Here is an 18,867-nt window from a genome sequence, read left to right on the forward strand (position 1 = left end):
TACTATTTATCGAGTAATCGAATTCCAACGGATTTCTTTTGGAACTCATGTGGATCACCTCACACTTTTCGTTATTTAGCGTCAACTGCCACCTGCCACACCATGCAGCAATCTTTTCTAAACCGCTTTGCAACTGATACTGGTCTTCGGATGACCTTACTAGACGGTAAATTACAGCATCATCTGCGAACAACCTAAGAGAACTGCTGAGATTGTCACCCAGGTCATTTATATAGATCAGGAACAGCAGAGGTCCCAGGATGCTTCCCTGGGGAACACCTGATATCACTTCAGTTTTACTCGATGATTTGCCGTCTATTACTATGAACTGCGACCTTCCTGACAGGAAATCACGAATCCAGTCGCACAACTGAGACGATACCCCATAGGCCCGCAGATTGATTAGAAGTCGCTTGTGAGGAACGGTGTCAAAAGCTTTCCGGAAATCTAGAAATACGGAATCAACTTGAGATCCCCTGTCGATAGCGGCCATTACTTCATGCGAATAAAGAGCTAGCTGTGTTGCACAAGAACGATGTTTTCTGAAACCATGCTGATTACGTATCAATAGATCATTCCCTTCGAGGTGATTCATAATGTTTGAATACAGTATATGCTCCAAAACCCTACTGCAAACCGACGTCAATGATATAGGTCTGTAGTTCGATGGATTACTCCTACTACCCTTCTTAAACACTGGTGCGACCTGCGCAATTTTCCAATCTGTAGGTACAGATCTATCGGTGAGCGAGCGGGTGTATATGATTGCTAAGCAGGGAGCTATTGTATCAGCGTAATCTGAAAGGAACCTAATCGGTATACAATCTGGACCTGAAGACTTGCCCGTATCAAGCGATTTGAGTTGCTTTGCAACCCCTAAGGTATCTACTTCTAAGAAACTCATGGTGGCAGCTGTTCATGTTTCAAATTCTGGAATATTCCATTCATCTTCCCTGGTGAAGGAATTTCGGAAAACTGCATTCAATAACTCCGCTTTAGCGGCACAGCCGTCGGTAACAGTACCATCGGCACTGCGCAGCGAAGGTATTGACTGCATCTTGCCGCTTGTGTACTTTACATACGACCAGAATTTCTTCGGATTTTCTACCAAATTTCGAGACAATGTTTCGTTGTGGAACCTATTAAAGGCATCTCGCATTGAAGTCCGTGCCAAATTTCGCGCGTCTGTAAATTTTAGCCAATCTTCGGGATTTCGCGTTCTTCTGAACTTCGCATGCTTTCCCCGTTGCCTCTGCAACAGCGTTCGGACCTGTTTAGTGTACCACGGGGGATCAGTTCCATCTCTTACCAATTTATGAGGTATGAATCTCTCAATTGCTGTTGCTACTATATCTTTGAATTTGTGCCACATCTCGTCTACATTTGCATAGTCAGTTCGGAAGGAATGGAGATTGTCTCTTAGGAAGGCTTCTAGTGACACTTTATCCGCTTTTTTAAATAAAATTATTTTGCGTTTGTTTCCAGTGGATTTGGAAGAAACGGTATTGAGCTTAGCTACATCGACCTTGTGATCACTAATCCCTGTATCAGTCATGATGCTCTCTATCAGCTCTGGATTGTTTGTGGCTAAGAGGTCAAGTGTGTTTTCGCAACCATTTACAATTCGCGTGGGTTCGTGCACTAACTGCTCGAAATAATTTTCGGAGAAAGCATTTAGGACAATCTCAGAAGATGTTTTCTGCCTACCACCGGTTTTGAACAAGTATTTTTGCCAACATATCGAGGGAAGGTTGAAGTCCCTACCAACTATAACTGTATGAGTGGGGTATTTATTTGTTACGAGACTCAAATTTTCTCTGAATTGTTCAGCAACTATATCATCGGAGTCTGGGGGTCAGTAGAAGGAGCCAATTATTAACTTAGTTTGGCTGCTAATCCCTCAGTGGAATACTTTTAATTTTTAATTTCAAATAAAAGACCATGGTTATTTCAAGTCAAAGAGCGTCAATGTTCTCACATAGTTGTGTAAAATAGCTAGTTCCAGTTATAATTTTTGCATCCTCTAGCAAATGTTGTCAAGTTTTTTACATTCAGTATTGCAGACAATACTTTCTGTATTCACAGTCAGTTACCAACACCTATATAAAACTGAGATCTAGCTGATGAGAGGGAAGAAACTAAGTACAATGTTCCACTTTTATGAGGGATCACTGGGTTTCTCAGTTTTGTTGACATCACAACAAAATGAATTGTCCAGCATTTTGTGTAAATGATACTGTCAACACATTTGATATGCAAAAGATACCTCTCCAGGCCCTGAGTTGATAAAACTGTCACAGCTACAGAACAATGAATTTGATCACCCACCATGGTATCGGTGGGACCCACAGACTACATTATGATGATTGAATGGCTTCTTAGGTTCTGTGTTGAATGAGATTTGAAAAACTCAGATTTTTTGTGCTTTTTTGTGATCAGATGTAGAACACTGGTTACATTCTGTAAGCATCCACAATTTTTTGTTACATTTTCAAATCATTTTCTGCCACTTATTTTTGCAGAGAACATAGTGAGTGGCACTATGTGGAAATTTCATTTATTTCCAAATAGTTTTGAATCTCATGCAATTATCAGTTTCTTTTTAACTGAAAAATTACGTAAGTACGATAACTAATTCACCATCTCACAGTCTTATCATTATGGTAAGAATATATTAAGCTAAGCCACTGTAAGTGAAACTAGCTACTGAGGATTAGTATACTTCAGTCACTACTGGTCAGCAAAATAACATTTTTAACACAGTAATTGACACTTTATTTGTTTGTATTATGTATTACAACACAACACTGTATTCTTTAATGACAAGGCAACTTGCCATGGAGAGTAAGTACAAACTCTTAGCTTCAGTTACGCATTTTCACAGTGAATTAATAAGTGACAATGGCCAAGTTTTTTTAAAAAAAGTTTACACTGTGAAAATTAAGAACTGGTATTATGAAAATGTACTCACATCTTGTCTAAAGATAACTTGTAAGAATTGTCTGGATCTTATTATTCTGATCATTTCAATCTGTAAACTGCTTCATTCAACATAAATTATTTATTCATAAAATTTAGTAAGTTTCAGACATGTCTGGTTTTAACTAACATGACTGTATTCACCTTCCCACCCCACCTCATCCTCTTTCTTCCCCCCTCCCTCTGCATATGTATATATATTTCAACTCCATAATGAAATTCAGATGGAGGTAGGCAGGACATGCAGCTCAGAAAATGGAAGTTCAAGAGATCATAAAAGACTAAGGAGATAGCCTTACAAAAGATAGATAGATGACATTAGACAATGTGTAAGAGTAACATGGCTGTATACCACTGAACACCATCATACATCGAAAAACCAACTGGAGGCTTTCATCCAGCAGTGGATGTTGAATGGCTTATGATGACAAATATACATGTATATTACTCTGGACAGTATTATCAAACTGAAACTATATATATATTTTCTGGATGGATAAAATGAGATATAAGTTTAATCTTCATTAACCTTCTGTACCATACACTCTACTTTTGGTCACCAAATTAATCAGTCAAAGCAATGTTCTTCCAGGTACAACCACAGCATTTCACTGCTGCATCACCTCACTCTTTTCTAATCCTGTAGCTGTTTATAGTCTTTTGTAGGTAAACTGACTGCCATTTATAATGACATGAATGTGCCTACATTGTTGGCGGAATATTAAAAGAAACCTAAGGTTCTCAGGTGATTAAGAAGATTGCACACAAGGCACAAACCTTTCCATTAGTAGTCATTGTAGGACCTTAGTGGTCTGCTACAGAAAACTGCCATGTAATGGGAAGAATGAGCTATGATAAACATATTGCAGATGTACCTGATGTAGCAAGTGCATGTTGAAAAAATCCACAAAATTATCAATATTCAGTGTGGAACATAGAGGGAATAATTAGCTACAAATAAAGCTAGTCACCTGAAAGGGATGGTCACCATAATTTTTATTTATTACCCTGAATTTTCTCATCTTGAGTAATCCACTTGTACTTCAAGCTTTTTTGCCTGGAGGCAGAACTGGACCTGAAGCACCATACACACACTACTGCTTGTTAGTGGGGTTTGGTAGCACATATACACTATGTGATCAAAAGTATCTGGACAGCCCCAAAAACATACGTTTTTCATATTAGGTGCATTGTGCTGCCATCTACTGCCAGGTACTCCATATTAGCAACCTCAGTAGTCATTAGACATCATGAGAGAGCAGAATGGGGTGCTCCACAGAACTCACGGACTTCGAACTTGGTCAGGTGATTGGGTGTCACCTGTGTCATATGTCTGTATGCAAGATTTACACACTCCTAAACATCCCTAGGTTCACTGTTTCTGAAGTGATAGTGAAGTGGAAACGTGAAAGGACACGTACAGCACAAAAGCGTATGGGCTGACCTTGTCTGTTGACTGACAGAGACTACTGACAGTTGAAGAGGGTCGTAATGTGTAATAGGCAGACATCTATCCAGACCATCACACTGGGATTCCAAACTGCATCATTATCCACTCTAAGTACTATGACAGTTATGCGGGAGATGAGAAAACTTGGATCTCATGGTCGAGCGGCTGCTCATAAGTCACACATCATGCTGGTAAATGCCAAATGACACCTCTCTTGGTGTAAGGAGCATAAACATTGGATGATTGAACAGTGTAAAAATGTTGTGTGGAGTGATGAATCACAGTACACAATGTGGCGGTCCAATGGCAGGGTGTGGGTATGGTGAATGCCCGGTGAACATCATCTGCCAGCATGTGTAGTGCCAACAGTAAAATTCAGAGGCGGTGGTGTTATGGTGTGGTTGTGTTTTTCATGGAGGGAGCTTGCACCCCTCATTGTTTTGCATGGCACTATCACAGCACAAACCTACATTGATGTTTTAAGCACCCCTTTGCTTCCCATTGTTGAAGAGCAATTTGGGGATGCCAATAGCATCTTTCAACACGATCGAGCACCTGTTCATAATGCACAGCCTGTGGTGGAGTGGTTACATGACAACAACATCCTTGTAATGGACTGACTTGCACAGAGTCCTGACCTGAATCCTATAGAACATCTTTGGGATATTTTGGAATGCCGACTTTGTGCCAAGCGTTACTGACTGACATCGATAACTCTCCTCAGTGCAGCATTGCCATTCCCCTAAAAACCTTTCAGCACCTGATTGAACGTATGCCTGCTAGAGTAAAAGCTGTCATGAAGGCTAAGGGTGGGCCAACACCATACTGAATTCCAGTATTACCGATGGAGAGCACCACAAACTTGTATGTCATTTTCAGCCAGGTGTCCGAATACTTTTGATCACACAGTGCATGTGCAGGATGTTGACAACTTGAAGGGACACTGATATGGAAACATCTCTGCTGTTACTTGGCAGATTCAGCTAAACAGGAGATAGAGCTGTATAAAAATTATATGAGAAGGGCTTTATAATTTGTTGGAGGTAGATAAAAAGGACTTACATAAAGTCCTCTCTTTACATATTATGCTGTATAGTGACACATTCATAATTCAGGATAGCACTCCACTGAACAAATATTAATATTTGAAGTGCTTCTACTCTAATCTGTAAATGAGCCTAATCACTACTTATTCAGGCTAACTATGTGGATTCAGATTCTCCCTAGAAATACCATCTTCCAAGGAATAATTCATCTTCCTTGCTGTGGTTCAGTGGCTCTTCCTTCGTCATTCACCTTCAACTATTCTTTACTGCCTTATCAACTTGATGTGGATTTTTCTATATAGTCACCTGTCCTAGCTAAGAAGCTTTAAGATTATATTTTCAGGCTGATTTTCTGTACCATTTGGTAGATATTGTGGGCTGACCTATCTGGCATGACCTTATGTCACTCAGCAAGTATAGCATGTCACTGCTCACCTGTGCATTCAGTCTCACTGGTAAAGTTGTCTAAAGATGATGATGCATACCAGCACAGTGCTCTTATAGTAGTAGTAGTAGTAGTAGTAGTAGCAGTTGTAGTAATTGTTGTTGTTGTTCTGGAAGTGGTAGTAATTTTATTCATCTGGGGATCACTTTTCTAAGGATAATGCAAATTTAATGGTATTGTGGTTTAAGGACAGAAAACATAATTTATTTATATACTTACATGTAAAGTTTGACAAGAATGGGACAGGTAGACATGGAATATTGCATTCTCGATCCACTCCATTAATGATAACTCCATAATAACTCCATAAGCTATCACACATATCTGTTGTTTTAGCATCAAATGATAGGGCACATAGAAAGGAAACTTATACTTTCCTAAATCTTCAAGCACAGTGAGATGAATAACTCTGTCACCAATGCCATAATTTATCCAGTAACATAGTTAGCAGCCTACCATAGTAAGGACAATTACTTATGCTCTCAAAATAAATTATTTTAAACATTCATACAAACACTTATGGGAATAGTGTTGCCTCCAGAAGAAGGTTCCCGTCACTCAACTACAAGAAATGGCTAAGTAAGAGCAGTGTTGGTCTTAGCACTCGATAATAATACAGAAGGGTTGGCTTCAGCCTTGTAAGACTGGTACTAACGTCTGGGAGAGTGGTGTGCTAACCATAAGACCCTACATATCAGAGTCATCAAGTCAGGCTGGGGTGTTTGCAGGCTATGGGGCAGCAGTGCCCCCTCCCCCTAGGACTAACTCTTTTCTCCAACTTAATCTAAAAAAATAAGAGGGTGAGAGGGAGAGGGAGGGGGTGAGGAGGGAGGGACGGAGGGACGGAGGGACGGAGGGAAGGAGAGAGAGAGAGAGAGAGAGAGAGAGAGAGAGAGAGAGAGAGAGAGAGAGAGAGAGAGAGGAGGAGGAGGAGGGGGGATTCTTTGCAACATAGCTTTCAGACTGAACAGTCTCCAAAATTCTCCCTATTGTAGTTAGTAGATCAAGAATCTACCCTAGAGAATTTGGAGACAGTATGATGATCCTATATTTCTATGACCTGAGGCTACCTCCCCTCCCCTCCCCTTACCACCTCCCCTCCCCCCCCCCCCCCCCCCAAGAACAAAATCCTGGATTCGACCATGTTGATGTTCTATGACACTGCTGGAAAAGGAAGGTGTGGCATTCAGTAGGCAGGACATGGTTATCATTTTGCTGAGAGGTTCTGCATTCATAAAAATATAAACTCTATACAATTCTGAACATTGTATCTCCCAATGATCTTCCAGTAAATGTTTTTCTGTCATTCTCTTGTTGCTACATCTCAACTATTATTTTACCTTTATACGCTATTTCTGGAAATACAGTTCATAATCAGAAGCAATTATGATTTGGATCAGTCTTTTCCTAGTCTATTGGTACATACATGTCCCATGGTACTTCCACTGGAAGGATTTTACTGTCAGTAACTGCAACTATAAGGAATTTTCTTTCACACACTGATGAGCCCAAACATTATCACCAGTGCCCACTGGTAGACTGAATGCTGTCTAGTGGCTCTGATGTGGTAAGGAAAGTACATAAGCAGAGCAGAGATGAATGGGAAATCATTCTAGTGATGATATGGGCCACAAATAGGGAAATCCACTGACATAAGTAACTTTGACAAAGGCCAGATTGTTATGGCTCGTCATCTGGAAATGAGCACCTCAGATACAGTGAAGACAGTTGGTTGTTCAGATGCCACTCTTGTGAGTATCTATGTAAAGTTGTTGAAGGGGAGTGTTACCATGTGTAGCCGAAAAGATGTTGGACATTCACGCCTCATCACAGTATGTGGCAGTTGGAGGCTTGCCTACTCTATTAAGCAGGATGGGTGGCAATTTATGGTAGATCTGACAACAGAGTACAGTACTGGTGCTGGCACAAGTGTTTCGGAGCATAAGATTGAGTGCACATTGTTGAATATGGGGCTCTGCAGCAGATGACCCCTGTGTGTTCCCATGTTGGCCCAAAATCAATGAAATATGTCACCTGGTCAAATGACTCGTGTTTCTTGTTACACCAGGTTGGTGATCATGTTCAAATGCACCATCATTCAGGTGAACTGCTCCTCAAAACATGTAATATGCAATGGGTGCAGGCAAGTGGGACAGTATATGCTATAAGATACATTTAGCTGGGCTTCCATGGGACCTATGGTAGAAATCAAAGGCACCATGACAGCTGTGGACTACATTAACATTATTGTAGACCATCTGCATCCATTCATTCTTGATGTCTTCCCTAACAGCAATGGCATCTTCCAGAAAGATGATGTCCATGTCAGAAGGCCAGAATCATGCTACAGTGGTTTGTGCTGCATAATAGTGAACTCTGTCAAAATTGTCTGATCTGAACTCAATGGATTACCACTGGGACACTATCAGGCATCAGCTCCAGTTCTTCAAACCATCAACCCATAAGTTCCAGGACTGCATGATCTGGCCATAGATGTTTAGTTTCATGTACCTCCAGAAATATATGAAGAACTTGTTGAATCCATACCACAGAGAATTACTGATTTGTAGCTTTCAAAAGAGGAACCAACACACTGTTAAGCCAGTGGTCTTAATATTTTTGCTCATCAGTGTTAAGTTACAGAAGTTAGATAATTAATAGTCCCAAGTAGGAAAGCCAGGTCACAAGTGATTTACAAGAGGGAGTGGTACATAGACTGGGAGAGTAAATCCGCAAACAAGAAATAAAGATACTATCCCACAAAATGAATAATAAAGAAAAAAAGGGAATGAACTGTTGTTTGTGTGAAACAGTCACATGAGAAAAATTAATTTAATGGACAAGGTTGTTAATATTATGGGACTTTTTAAAAGTGGGTGAGTGGGCATGACAAAAGCTTTTTAAAGAAAATGATATTCAGCTTCCTGACAACATAAACTGCATGCTCCAGCACCAGCCATCAGTTGCATCAAAACAGCTGTTAGAGACATCACAATGCTCATTAAGTCACTTAGAAGCAGTAACTCTTTTTACTATAATATTTCATACAAAGTACTGAAATCTTATGCTGAAGTATTAGTCCCTGACCTACATGAGTTATATTTATAACCATTTGATGAGTCAAGGTGTATTTCCTGAAAGACTGATATATGCAGTAGTAACTCTTATATATAAAAGTGGAGATAAGCAAATGACATTTAATTCTGTATCCATCTCCCTCCTCACCCTTCTTTTCATGAATTTTTGATAATGCTGCTTAAAACAGAATACTGAACCACAGTTTGAAAATAAACTTTTATCACAGTTCAGTTTGGTTTCTGTAGAGGCTTCTGTACTGATAAAGCAATATATGATCTCACAAATTCAATTCTGGAAGAACTAAACAAGAAAAATTAGCCTGTTGGCTATTTCTGTGAGCTTGCCTGGACATTAAATTTTGTAAATCGTGAAATTCTACTAGGGAAACTAAAATGGTATGGCACTGGTGGCATTCCCCTTTCATGGATGGAGTTTTAACAGTGGAAAACAGATTGACCCACTAAGAAATTATATGACAGGAATAAGACTACATTCAGAATGAAGAAACATTAAGTATGATGTCCCACAAGATTTAGTACATTGCTTGCTTCTGTTTCAGTTTACACAAATAGTTTACCTTGGAAAATGGAGGACTCTTCAAAAACTGTAATGTTTGGTGATGACATGTGTACTGGTATGGCCTGCAACACATCCTTACCAGGCACAGCCAGGAAAACAAAGCAGATTTACATCTGGTCCACAGCAAGCAGGCCTCTATCTAAAAAAACTCATACTATGCAATTCCAAACAAAGAAAAATGACAGATACCAGAGAAACAAATCAATGGGAAAATGCTGGATTAAGCTCCGTGTGTGAAGTTCCTTGCCATCCAGGTGGATAATGGAATAAGATGGCACCAGCACATGGACACATTGACTGAAAAGCTCAGTTCTTCCTGCTTTGCACTTAGAAATATCCACCATTGTGCTGACCTGTAGATGTGATTGCTGGCATATGTTTCCACTGAGTGCTATTATATAGTATTATCATCTGGGGCAATGCAGCTAAGGCAAAAAAGTATTTATTCTGCAGAAGTCTGCAGTAGAAATATTGTGTCAGGTACATAACAGAACATCTTGCAGAAGCCTCTTGAGTGACCTAGGAAATGTTACAGTTAGGTGCAAATACACATACTCATTAATGGTATTTGTGGTTAATAACAAAAGTGAATACCACAATACTAGAAGTAAATTATAATTTCCACATACACAATGTATCCCTAACTAGGGTTCAGAATGGAGTTTGATATTCTGGTAACTATAACACGATATCAGTTGACATCAATTTGATAATCCACAGATATTCAAATCTAACGTAAAACAATGCATCAGTGACCGTTCCTGCTACAAGTTATCAGTTACTCACAAATGTAAATTCCACATAACTCTAGTACTTGTCTAAAACAAACCCTCACTATGCTAGAGTATAGACAGCTGATAGCAGTCTGTGTAAATTACATAAATGCTTTGTTTTGAAGTATTAGACAGAGTCTGTGTAAATTACACAAATGCTTTGTTTTGAAGTATTAGACAGAAACAGCAGCTGAGGTGCATAAGAAAAGGAACAGCGGCCTTTTCCAAAGTTTCTCTTAATATACATACATATACAGTAAGTAATCTAGAAGTATTTCCTATAATTATTAGTATTATTAGATTAACATTAGTCATTATGTATTCTTTACAGAAGAAGTCTGTAGTTTCTGCTTCTGCCTGTTAATGTATGACTTGACTCATTCCACATCCCTGAAGGTTCTCCTTTGTTATGGAATCTACAGAACATGACATGTGAGTGAATGAATGAATGCTGCCCAGCAACTTGTTTTAGCTAGTACCTGCTACTGCAAACAAATGAACCATTTCTGCACACTTAAAACATACACAGAATATTACAGAAACTTATCCAGCTCGCACATCCTCTTGCATGTAGTAATCTCAAAGGGTTTCCTGAGGTCTGTCATGAACATGATCCCATGCATTACTCACAGCCAATTATAGACATGATTCATCTGTACTGGTAACATAGTTACAATCCTCCAAGACCAACTGTAAATCGGCAACTTCATGAGCAGAAGTGAGCAAACACATCTTATGTATAACTCTGCTCCAAAATGTCTATATTATGCAATTCCATTTGGAGTGTTTGTTTGGCCATAGATTTGGAAGTATAAGATCTGACATCCTGCAGCAGTTCATGCTGCACAGAAAAATTATTTTAGCTATGATGCAGGACACCTGCTGGTGAAGTATATACAGGGATACTTGCACATTACTGCCACATGTTCCAATCATTGTAATTATATGTTGCCAGCTTAAATATTCTGCTGATGAACTGGTAAATATAATAATTGGAGAACAGTCTTTGGTTACATTGTCACTTAAGACTGGCATGATATTTCCAAATAGCAAAGATTGAGATGGGTATCAAGTACTACACCCAGTCAGTTCACATATATTCCTCTTTTTGAATTAATTCAAATGCTTTTGTTGTTACCAGTCCAGAGAGTGTGCCAACTTTATTTAAAAGTTGAATATATACTCGGATTATTAAAGATCAATATTTTGGTAACAGATTTTCTCTCTATCATTTGTTTATATTATTAACTCTAATAGACTTACAGAGCACATAAACTGTTCTACATTCTACCACTGACTCATGAAGCAACGGAGTATTTGTGCAGGCATGACAGTGCTCTGCTCAGGAAGAAACTGCCAGTAGCCTTGTGTCTTGAATCATCCTAGCATTAATTTCATGTAAAACAAGAAACCTCAATCTACATGTCTAAGCTGAGGTTTGAACTATGGTTTACTGACTTAAGGTGTTACTGTCTTATTGCAGTGTAGTTGTACTTACAACAGAAAAAAGAATACATCACCTTAATGTAAATGTATAGTGCAATGGTTAAAAAGCTGCAAGCTATGGAAAGAGAAGAAAAGCACAAAAGTTTCCCAATTTGTCATGAAATATTATATATGTGCATTATAAACCAAGAATGAGCACACTACTATAAATATTGTGCTATGGAGATGACAACTATTGTCAGTGGTTTGCAGTGGTTGTGTGATGAGATATCATTTTCTAATGTAAAGGCCTCTATAAATTGTTGTTTCTTGTGGTCTTCAGTCTGAAGACTAATTTTATACTACTCTTCATACTAGCCTATCCTGTGCAGGGGTCTTCATCTCTGAATAGTTACTGCAACCCACATCAATTTCAACCTATTTACTGTATCCACCACTTGGTGTCCCCCTACAATTCTTACCTCCCCCCCTCTTTCCTCTCCACTTCCCTCCAATGCGATATTTACGATTTCTTCATGCCTTAGAATGTGTCGCATCAACTGACCTCTTCTTTTAGTAAAGTTGTGGCATAAATTTCTTTTCTCCCCAATTCAACTGAGTGCTGCCTCATTAGTTACACGATCTATTCATCTAGTCTTCAGCATTTGTCTATAGCACCACATTTCAAAAGCTTCTATACTCTTCGTGTCTAAAATGCTTACTGTCAATGTTTCATCCTGTACAAAGCTGCACACCAGACAAATACCTTCAGAAAAGACTTCCTAACACTTAATTTTACATTAGATCTTAACAAATTGCTCTCTGTCAGAAACGTTTTCCTTGCTACATCCAGTCTGCATTTCATTTTATCTCTAATTTGGCCATCATAAGTTATTTTGCTGCCTACATAACCTAAATAACAAAAGACATCTACTACTTTTTGTGTCTCATTTCTTAATATAAGCCCTACAGCACTGCCTGATTTAATTCAACTACATAACACTACCATTGTTTTATGTTTTTTGATGCTTGTCTTTTCAAGACACAGTCCATTCTCTTCAGCTGCTCTTCGAAGTTCTCTGCCAAATCTAACAGAATTATAGTCATTGGAAAACCTCAAAGTTTTTATTTTTTTGGCCTTTAACTTCAATTCCTTTTCCAAATGTTTTCTTTAGTTTCTTTACTGCTCGATCAATGAACAGACTGAATAACATCGTGGATAGGCTACAATCCTGTCTCACTGCCTTCTCAAGTACTACTTCCCTTTGACTCCTTCAACTTTTACAACTGCAGTCTTGTTTCTGTACAAGCCACCTTCAGAATTTAAAAGAGTGTATTCCATTCAACATTCAATGCATTAGAAATAACAACCAACCAGTTACAAAATACAGTTTTATTAAACCTTGACCATGGTTTCAATGGTTTTAAAACTACCTTCTTCAGAAGGTGTAGGACATATATTCACATCATTTATAGTCAATGTGGAAGTGATAAAGTGTTTTTATGTCATACATCTCCTGAAGAAGATGGTTTTAAAACTACTGAAACCATGGTCTAAGTGTAATAAAACTGTATTTTGGAGCTGGTTGGCTGTTATTTGTAATGTATTGAAGCTCTTGCATGCATAGCTGTTGAAGCACAGCCAAGTTAAAAAAAAAAAACACAGTAAACATTATCAAAAGCTTTCTCTAAATCTGCAAATGCTATAAACATAGGTATGTTTTTCTTTAAGCTATCTTCTAAGACAAGTCATACAGCCAGTACTGCCTTGTGTGTTCCTAAATTTCTCTGGAACCCAAACTGATATTTCCCAAATTTGAATTCTACCAGTTGTTCAATTATTCAGTAAATAATCTGAGTCAGTATTTTACTACTACAATGTATTAAACTGATAGTTCAGTAATATTCGCACCTATCAGTAGTTGTTTTCTTTATAATCGGAATTATTAAATCCTTCATGGAGTCTGAAGCAATTTCAGCTGTCTCATATATCTTGCACAACAGATGGAATGGTTTTATCTTGGCTGGATCTCCTAAGGAACTCAGTTATTCTGAAGGAATGTTGTTTCAGGTTAGCTCTTTCACTGCTCTGCCAAATTCTTCTCACGGTATCATATCTTCTAGCTCATATTAATCTGTTTCCCCTTTCCTTTCTATAATATTGTCTTCAGGTTCCCTTGTAAAGCTCCTCTATATACAGGATGTTTGAAAAATATTTCTATAAACTTTGGGGACTGTTTCTTTACACCAAAATAAAGACAAAAACTTGTGATAAACATGGGCTCTAAAATGTGTGCCTTACAAGCTATGACCTATTTTTCATGTTCAATACTGAGAAACATATCTCTTCTACTGCATGCTCTTTGATTTCCATATTTTAGGAGGAGGTAGTATGAACCAAAGCAAGAAAAAAATCTCCAGTAAACGTGGACTCTAAAATGCATATCTTAAGGGCTATGAGTACTTGTATATCTTCAATACCGGCAAACACATTCTTCTATTTTAGAGCCAATTTTTACTAGAAAATTGTGAAAAATTATTTTTGAAACGCCCTGTATATATATTACTTCCTGTTTCCAACAATGTGTGTTGAACAGTGTGCTCCAGAACACCTGTGCTTACACCACCACTGAACTATAACATTAGATTTGCCACAGAACACTTGCCTATCCTATTTTATGGAGCGGGTAACCCTCTGATCTCGACAGTTTGTGATGCAATGTGAGTGGCCAGCATCTAGTCACCTACTTGTATTTTCAGTGTCCTTCAGCTACTTTCCATAGATGCTCATGTTAGTAGCATGTGGTAGCATGTGAACACCAGGTCAACTTCGTAGTTTCAAAGATGCTTCTTCCCAGGCACTGGACAACAACAACCTGGCCCCTGTTAAAGTTGCTTAAATCAGTGGGTTTCCTCATCTACCGCCTGTATCCTCACCAGAATGATTTCCCTTTCATCTTTGCTCTCTTTATATACTTTTCTTACTATGTCATGAGCCTGCAACCGCACCAGGCAGCATTCTGTCTTGCAGTGAGCAGTGGCCATAATATTTTAGCTTATCAGTGCATTTAACATTTGAAGCAAATACTTTGCAAAACTCCCATTTAACCAAAAAAATCAATACCCTTGGTTAAAACACTGGCTCTTATTTGGCTAGTTGTTAATGTGAAATGAGCCACATATTTACATGAACGTTATGGTATCTGGGTTTCAGAATAAAACACTCTTTAAGTTGATGTATGAGGCATAATGAGAAAATTTTATGAACCTGGTAGTGTTCAAGCAGTTAACTTCTGTATTAGATAGGTACTATTACCAATGTTTTTGGGATTGTTGAAATTAATACAAATTTAGTAGCATATACTAAATAATAACAATATTGTCTCAATATCTAAAGACATATTCAACATTTACATGTTTTCTTGTATTAAAAAATAAGTTTCTACACCAGCCCTGACTGCAACGTGCAGACAGTTGCTAATTCAAATTTGTAAAGAAACTTCAGCAAGATTTTGTGTGTCTTTTTTCAAAATGTGAAATTCCACATACTTAACATTCAGCCCACATTAAATTTATTGGTTAAAATTAAATTTAGACAATAATTACAACATGAAATATTTAGTACCTGCACATGAAGTTAATTTTTTTTAAAAATTGTTCTGAAGCTATATTTGCCATGGATTCAGTTGTTTAAAATTTCATCATACTGCATTGGTATTATTTGAAAATGTATGAGCACAATTTGCACATGCATAATTTGCTTGTAATTTAACAGTAGGCACTTGATGATAATAAGAGGTCTAATTCACTGATGATTTCATCAGTTTTTACCAGTGATAGCTGCTGTTATACATCACATGCATATAATTTTTGTATGGAACTATTACAGAAATGATTTTTGCTGCATGTAGCCATACATCTAAAGATATTGATAATTTCCTGTGTTGTAGAAGGACCAGATTCCTTCCACGTCTACTGATTTAGTCACATTTTTCAAACAAAACCAAAGAAAAAGAGTATGGTTGTCATGAGCTATTTTTAACCCTGATGTTAGTATTTGCTGATGTGAGAACTCAACTCATCTCTACTAAACTGCCAGCTCTCAATAAAATTCAGCAGCATTTGTAAATCTGTTATATAAGTATGTGTGCTACAGTAAAGATGTATTTTGAAATATCTTACCTGTTTCCCCAGTCTATTTTTGTGGTAATACGAAGCTTGAGCTCGCGCATCTGGTCCTGGGTAAGAGTGCCAGTTAATAACTGCCTTCGCCAGTCCAGCAGTTCGCACATCACTTTCCGTACAGTTGAAAAACGGTACACCTCCCGCATCTGGCACAAATAATAATCATCCACTAATCTTACAAGCTTAATTCTCAACTGCAGTTCTAAAGTGTATTTACGGTACATTATATATACATATGAGGATGAATCATTAATTATGAAACTGACAAGATTATAAGGAGAAAACATGTGGCGAGAGATGATGACAAACTGCTAAGCTTAAGAACAAAGTTAAACATGTGGAAGGTTGTGTAGTGGAGATAGGGAGGAATACGAGAAGAGAAGGTTCAGAAAAATGACATCGGTGTGGAACATGCATGTGAATGCAGGGAGGGTAGTGGCTATCACCTATGAAAGAGGCAGGGGTAGGGTAGAGGATTGGTTGGTTGGTTTAAAGGAGGGGAGGGGGGAGGAAGGGACCAAACTGCAAGGTCATCGGTCCCTTGTTCCCAGTAAAATAATTACACAAGGGAAAGAATAAAAGAAAGGAGATGTACAGAACAATAACATGAGAATGGAAGAACCAGAAGAACAACAGAAGGGCAACCAACACTACTATGGGCAAAACAGGAAAAGAAAACCACAGAGAGAAGCTAGAAACAAGTAGAAGGGATAAAACCAAGAGAGCAGATGATCATGGCTGGCCAACCACGAGAATAAAAAGGAAAAGCCAGCCACTCTGTGACACATTAAAACATCCAGCCTAAAAGCATTAGAGTGGAGAACACAAAGGGACAAAGGACATGTGCGAAAACTTATACAGAATGATAAAACCCACCATCACATATAAAACGTTAAACTAAATTATCTGATGAGGCGTTGTCAGCTAAAATTAATGGCAATGAGTCCGGTAACTGAAGAGTCTGTTGCAGGGCAGCCAAAGAAGGACAGCTCACCAAGATATGGGCCACTGTCAGCCGGGCTCCACACCGACACTAACGTGGGTCATCGCGGTGCAGGAGGTAGCTGTGTGTCACCCTGGCATGGCCAATGCAGAGCCGACAGAGAACCACAGAGTCGCTGTGAGAGGCCCACGTGGAGGTCTTCCACACATTCGCAGTCTCGTTAATGGCACGCAGTTTTTTTCTGTGTACTGAGGTTATGCCATTCTGCCTCCCAAAGCCGCAAAACCTTGCAGTGTAGTAGTGAATGCAGGCCAGTTGCAGAGAAGCCATTCTCCATAAGCAGTTTCCGCATAGAATGTTTGGCCAGCCTGTCAGCTAATTTGTTGCCCGGGATTCCGACGTGACCTGGGGTCCAGACAAACACCACTGAACAACTGAAACATTCCAGGGCACAGATGGACTCCTGGATGGTCGCTACCAAAGGATGACGAGGGTAGCACTGGTCGATAGCTTGTAGGCTGCTCAAGGAGTCAGTACACAGAAGAAACGAATCCCCAGGGCACGAACGGACGTGCTCAAGAGCACAAGATATAGCCACCAGCTCGGCAGTGAAAACACTGCAGCCATCAGGCAAGGAATGCAGTTCAGTATGTCCTGCATGGACATACGCAAAGCCGACGTGATCATCAACCATCGAGCTGTCGGTATAAACCACTTCATGAGCTCGGTACATGTCAAGAATCGAGAGGAAGTCGCAGTGGAGAGCTGCAGGGTTAACTGAGTACTTAGGGCCATGTGAAAGGTCCAGGCAAAGCCTAGGTGTACACCATGGAGGTGTACATGAATGGACCTCAAGTATAGGTGGTAAAGGCAAGGACTCCATTTCAGAAAGAAGGGATCAGACACGATCTGCAATTGGAAGCCCTGACCTGGGCCGCCAATGTGGGAGATGAACCGGTGTGGGTGGGAAAAGGCGATGGTAATTCTGATGCGCAGGAGAACTACGAACATGTGCAACGTAACTGGCCAGCAGTTGTGCACGCCTAACCTGCAATGGAGGGGCTCCAGCCTCCACCAGGACCCTGCTCACTGGACTCATCCTAAATGCCCCTGTCGCTAGGCGAACGCCACAGTGGTGCACTCGGTAGAGCAAACACAACGCTGAGGGCACCGACGAACCATAAACCACGCTCCCATAGTCAAGGCGGGATTGAACAAGGGCTCTGTAGAGTTGCAGGAGTGTAGAGCGATCTACATTCCAGTTGGTGTTGCTCAGGCAGCGGAGGGCATTCAGGTGCTGCCAGCACTCCCGCTTAAGCTGACGAAGGTGAGGGAGCCAAGTCAATCGGCCATCGAAAACCAGTCCTAAGAATCTATGTGTTTCCACTACAGTGAGTGGATCGCCATTAAGGTAAAGTTCTGGTTCCGGATGAATGGTATGACGCCAACAGAAGTACATAACACATGGCTTTGCGGCCGAAAACTGGAAACTGTGGGCTAGAGCCCATGACTGCGCCTTGTGGATGGCTCCCTGTAGGCGCCGCTCAGCAACACCATACTGTTGGAGCCGTACGAAATGCATAAGGCGTCTGCATGCAGATCAGGTAAGACGGACGGCCCTACAGCTGCTGCTAGACCATTAATGACCACTAAAATTAGAGATACACCCAATACAGAGCCCTGTGGGATCCCATTCTCCTGGATATGGGGGGCAGACTATGGGAGGACACAGAAAGTACGAAGCGACAGGAAATTTTGGATAAAAATCGGGAACAGGCCTCTGAGACCCCACTCGTATAATTTGGCAACGATATGATGTCGCCAGGTCGTGTCATACACTTTTCGCAAATCAAAAAAGACGGCAACCAGGTGTTGGCGTCTGGAAAAGGATGTTTGGATGGCAGACTCGAGGGACACAAGATTATCAGTGGTAGAGCGACCCTGGCGGATGCCGCCCTGACATG

At 39.7% G+C, this 18,867-nt stretch overlaps 1 protein-coding gene across 1 annotated transcript in view; it reads right to left on the bottom strand.

Moving 5' to 3' along the window:
• The window catches only part of LOC126470030 (dedicator of cytokinesis protein 3), a 1,043,796-nt gene that overhangs the window by 378,780 nt on the left and 646,149 nt on the right, over positions 1-18,867 (bottom strand). Inside the window, exon 6 of the mRNA XM_050097517.1 lies at positions 15,958-16,106. Within this exon, the coding sequence (XP_049953474.1) occupies positions 15,958-16,106 (149 nt within the window). The remainder of the gene's footprint in view (positions 1-15,957; positions 16,107-18,867) is intronic.

Source organism: Schistocerca serialis, chromosome 3 (assembly GCF_023864345.2).
Source record: "Schistocerca serialis cubense isolate TAMUIC-IGC-003099 chromosome 3, iqSchSeri2.2, whole genome shotgun sequence".
In the NCBI taxonomy this organism is placed as follows: Eukaryota; Metazoa; Arthropoda; class Insecta; order Orthoptera; family Acrididae; genus Schistocerca; species Schistocerca serialis.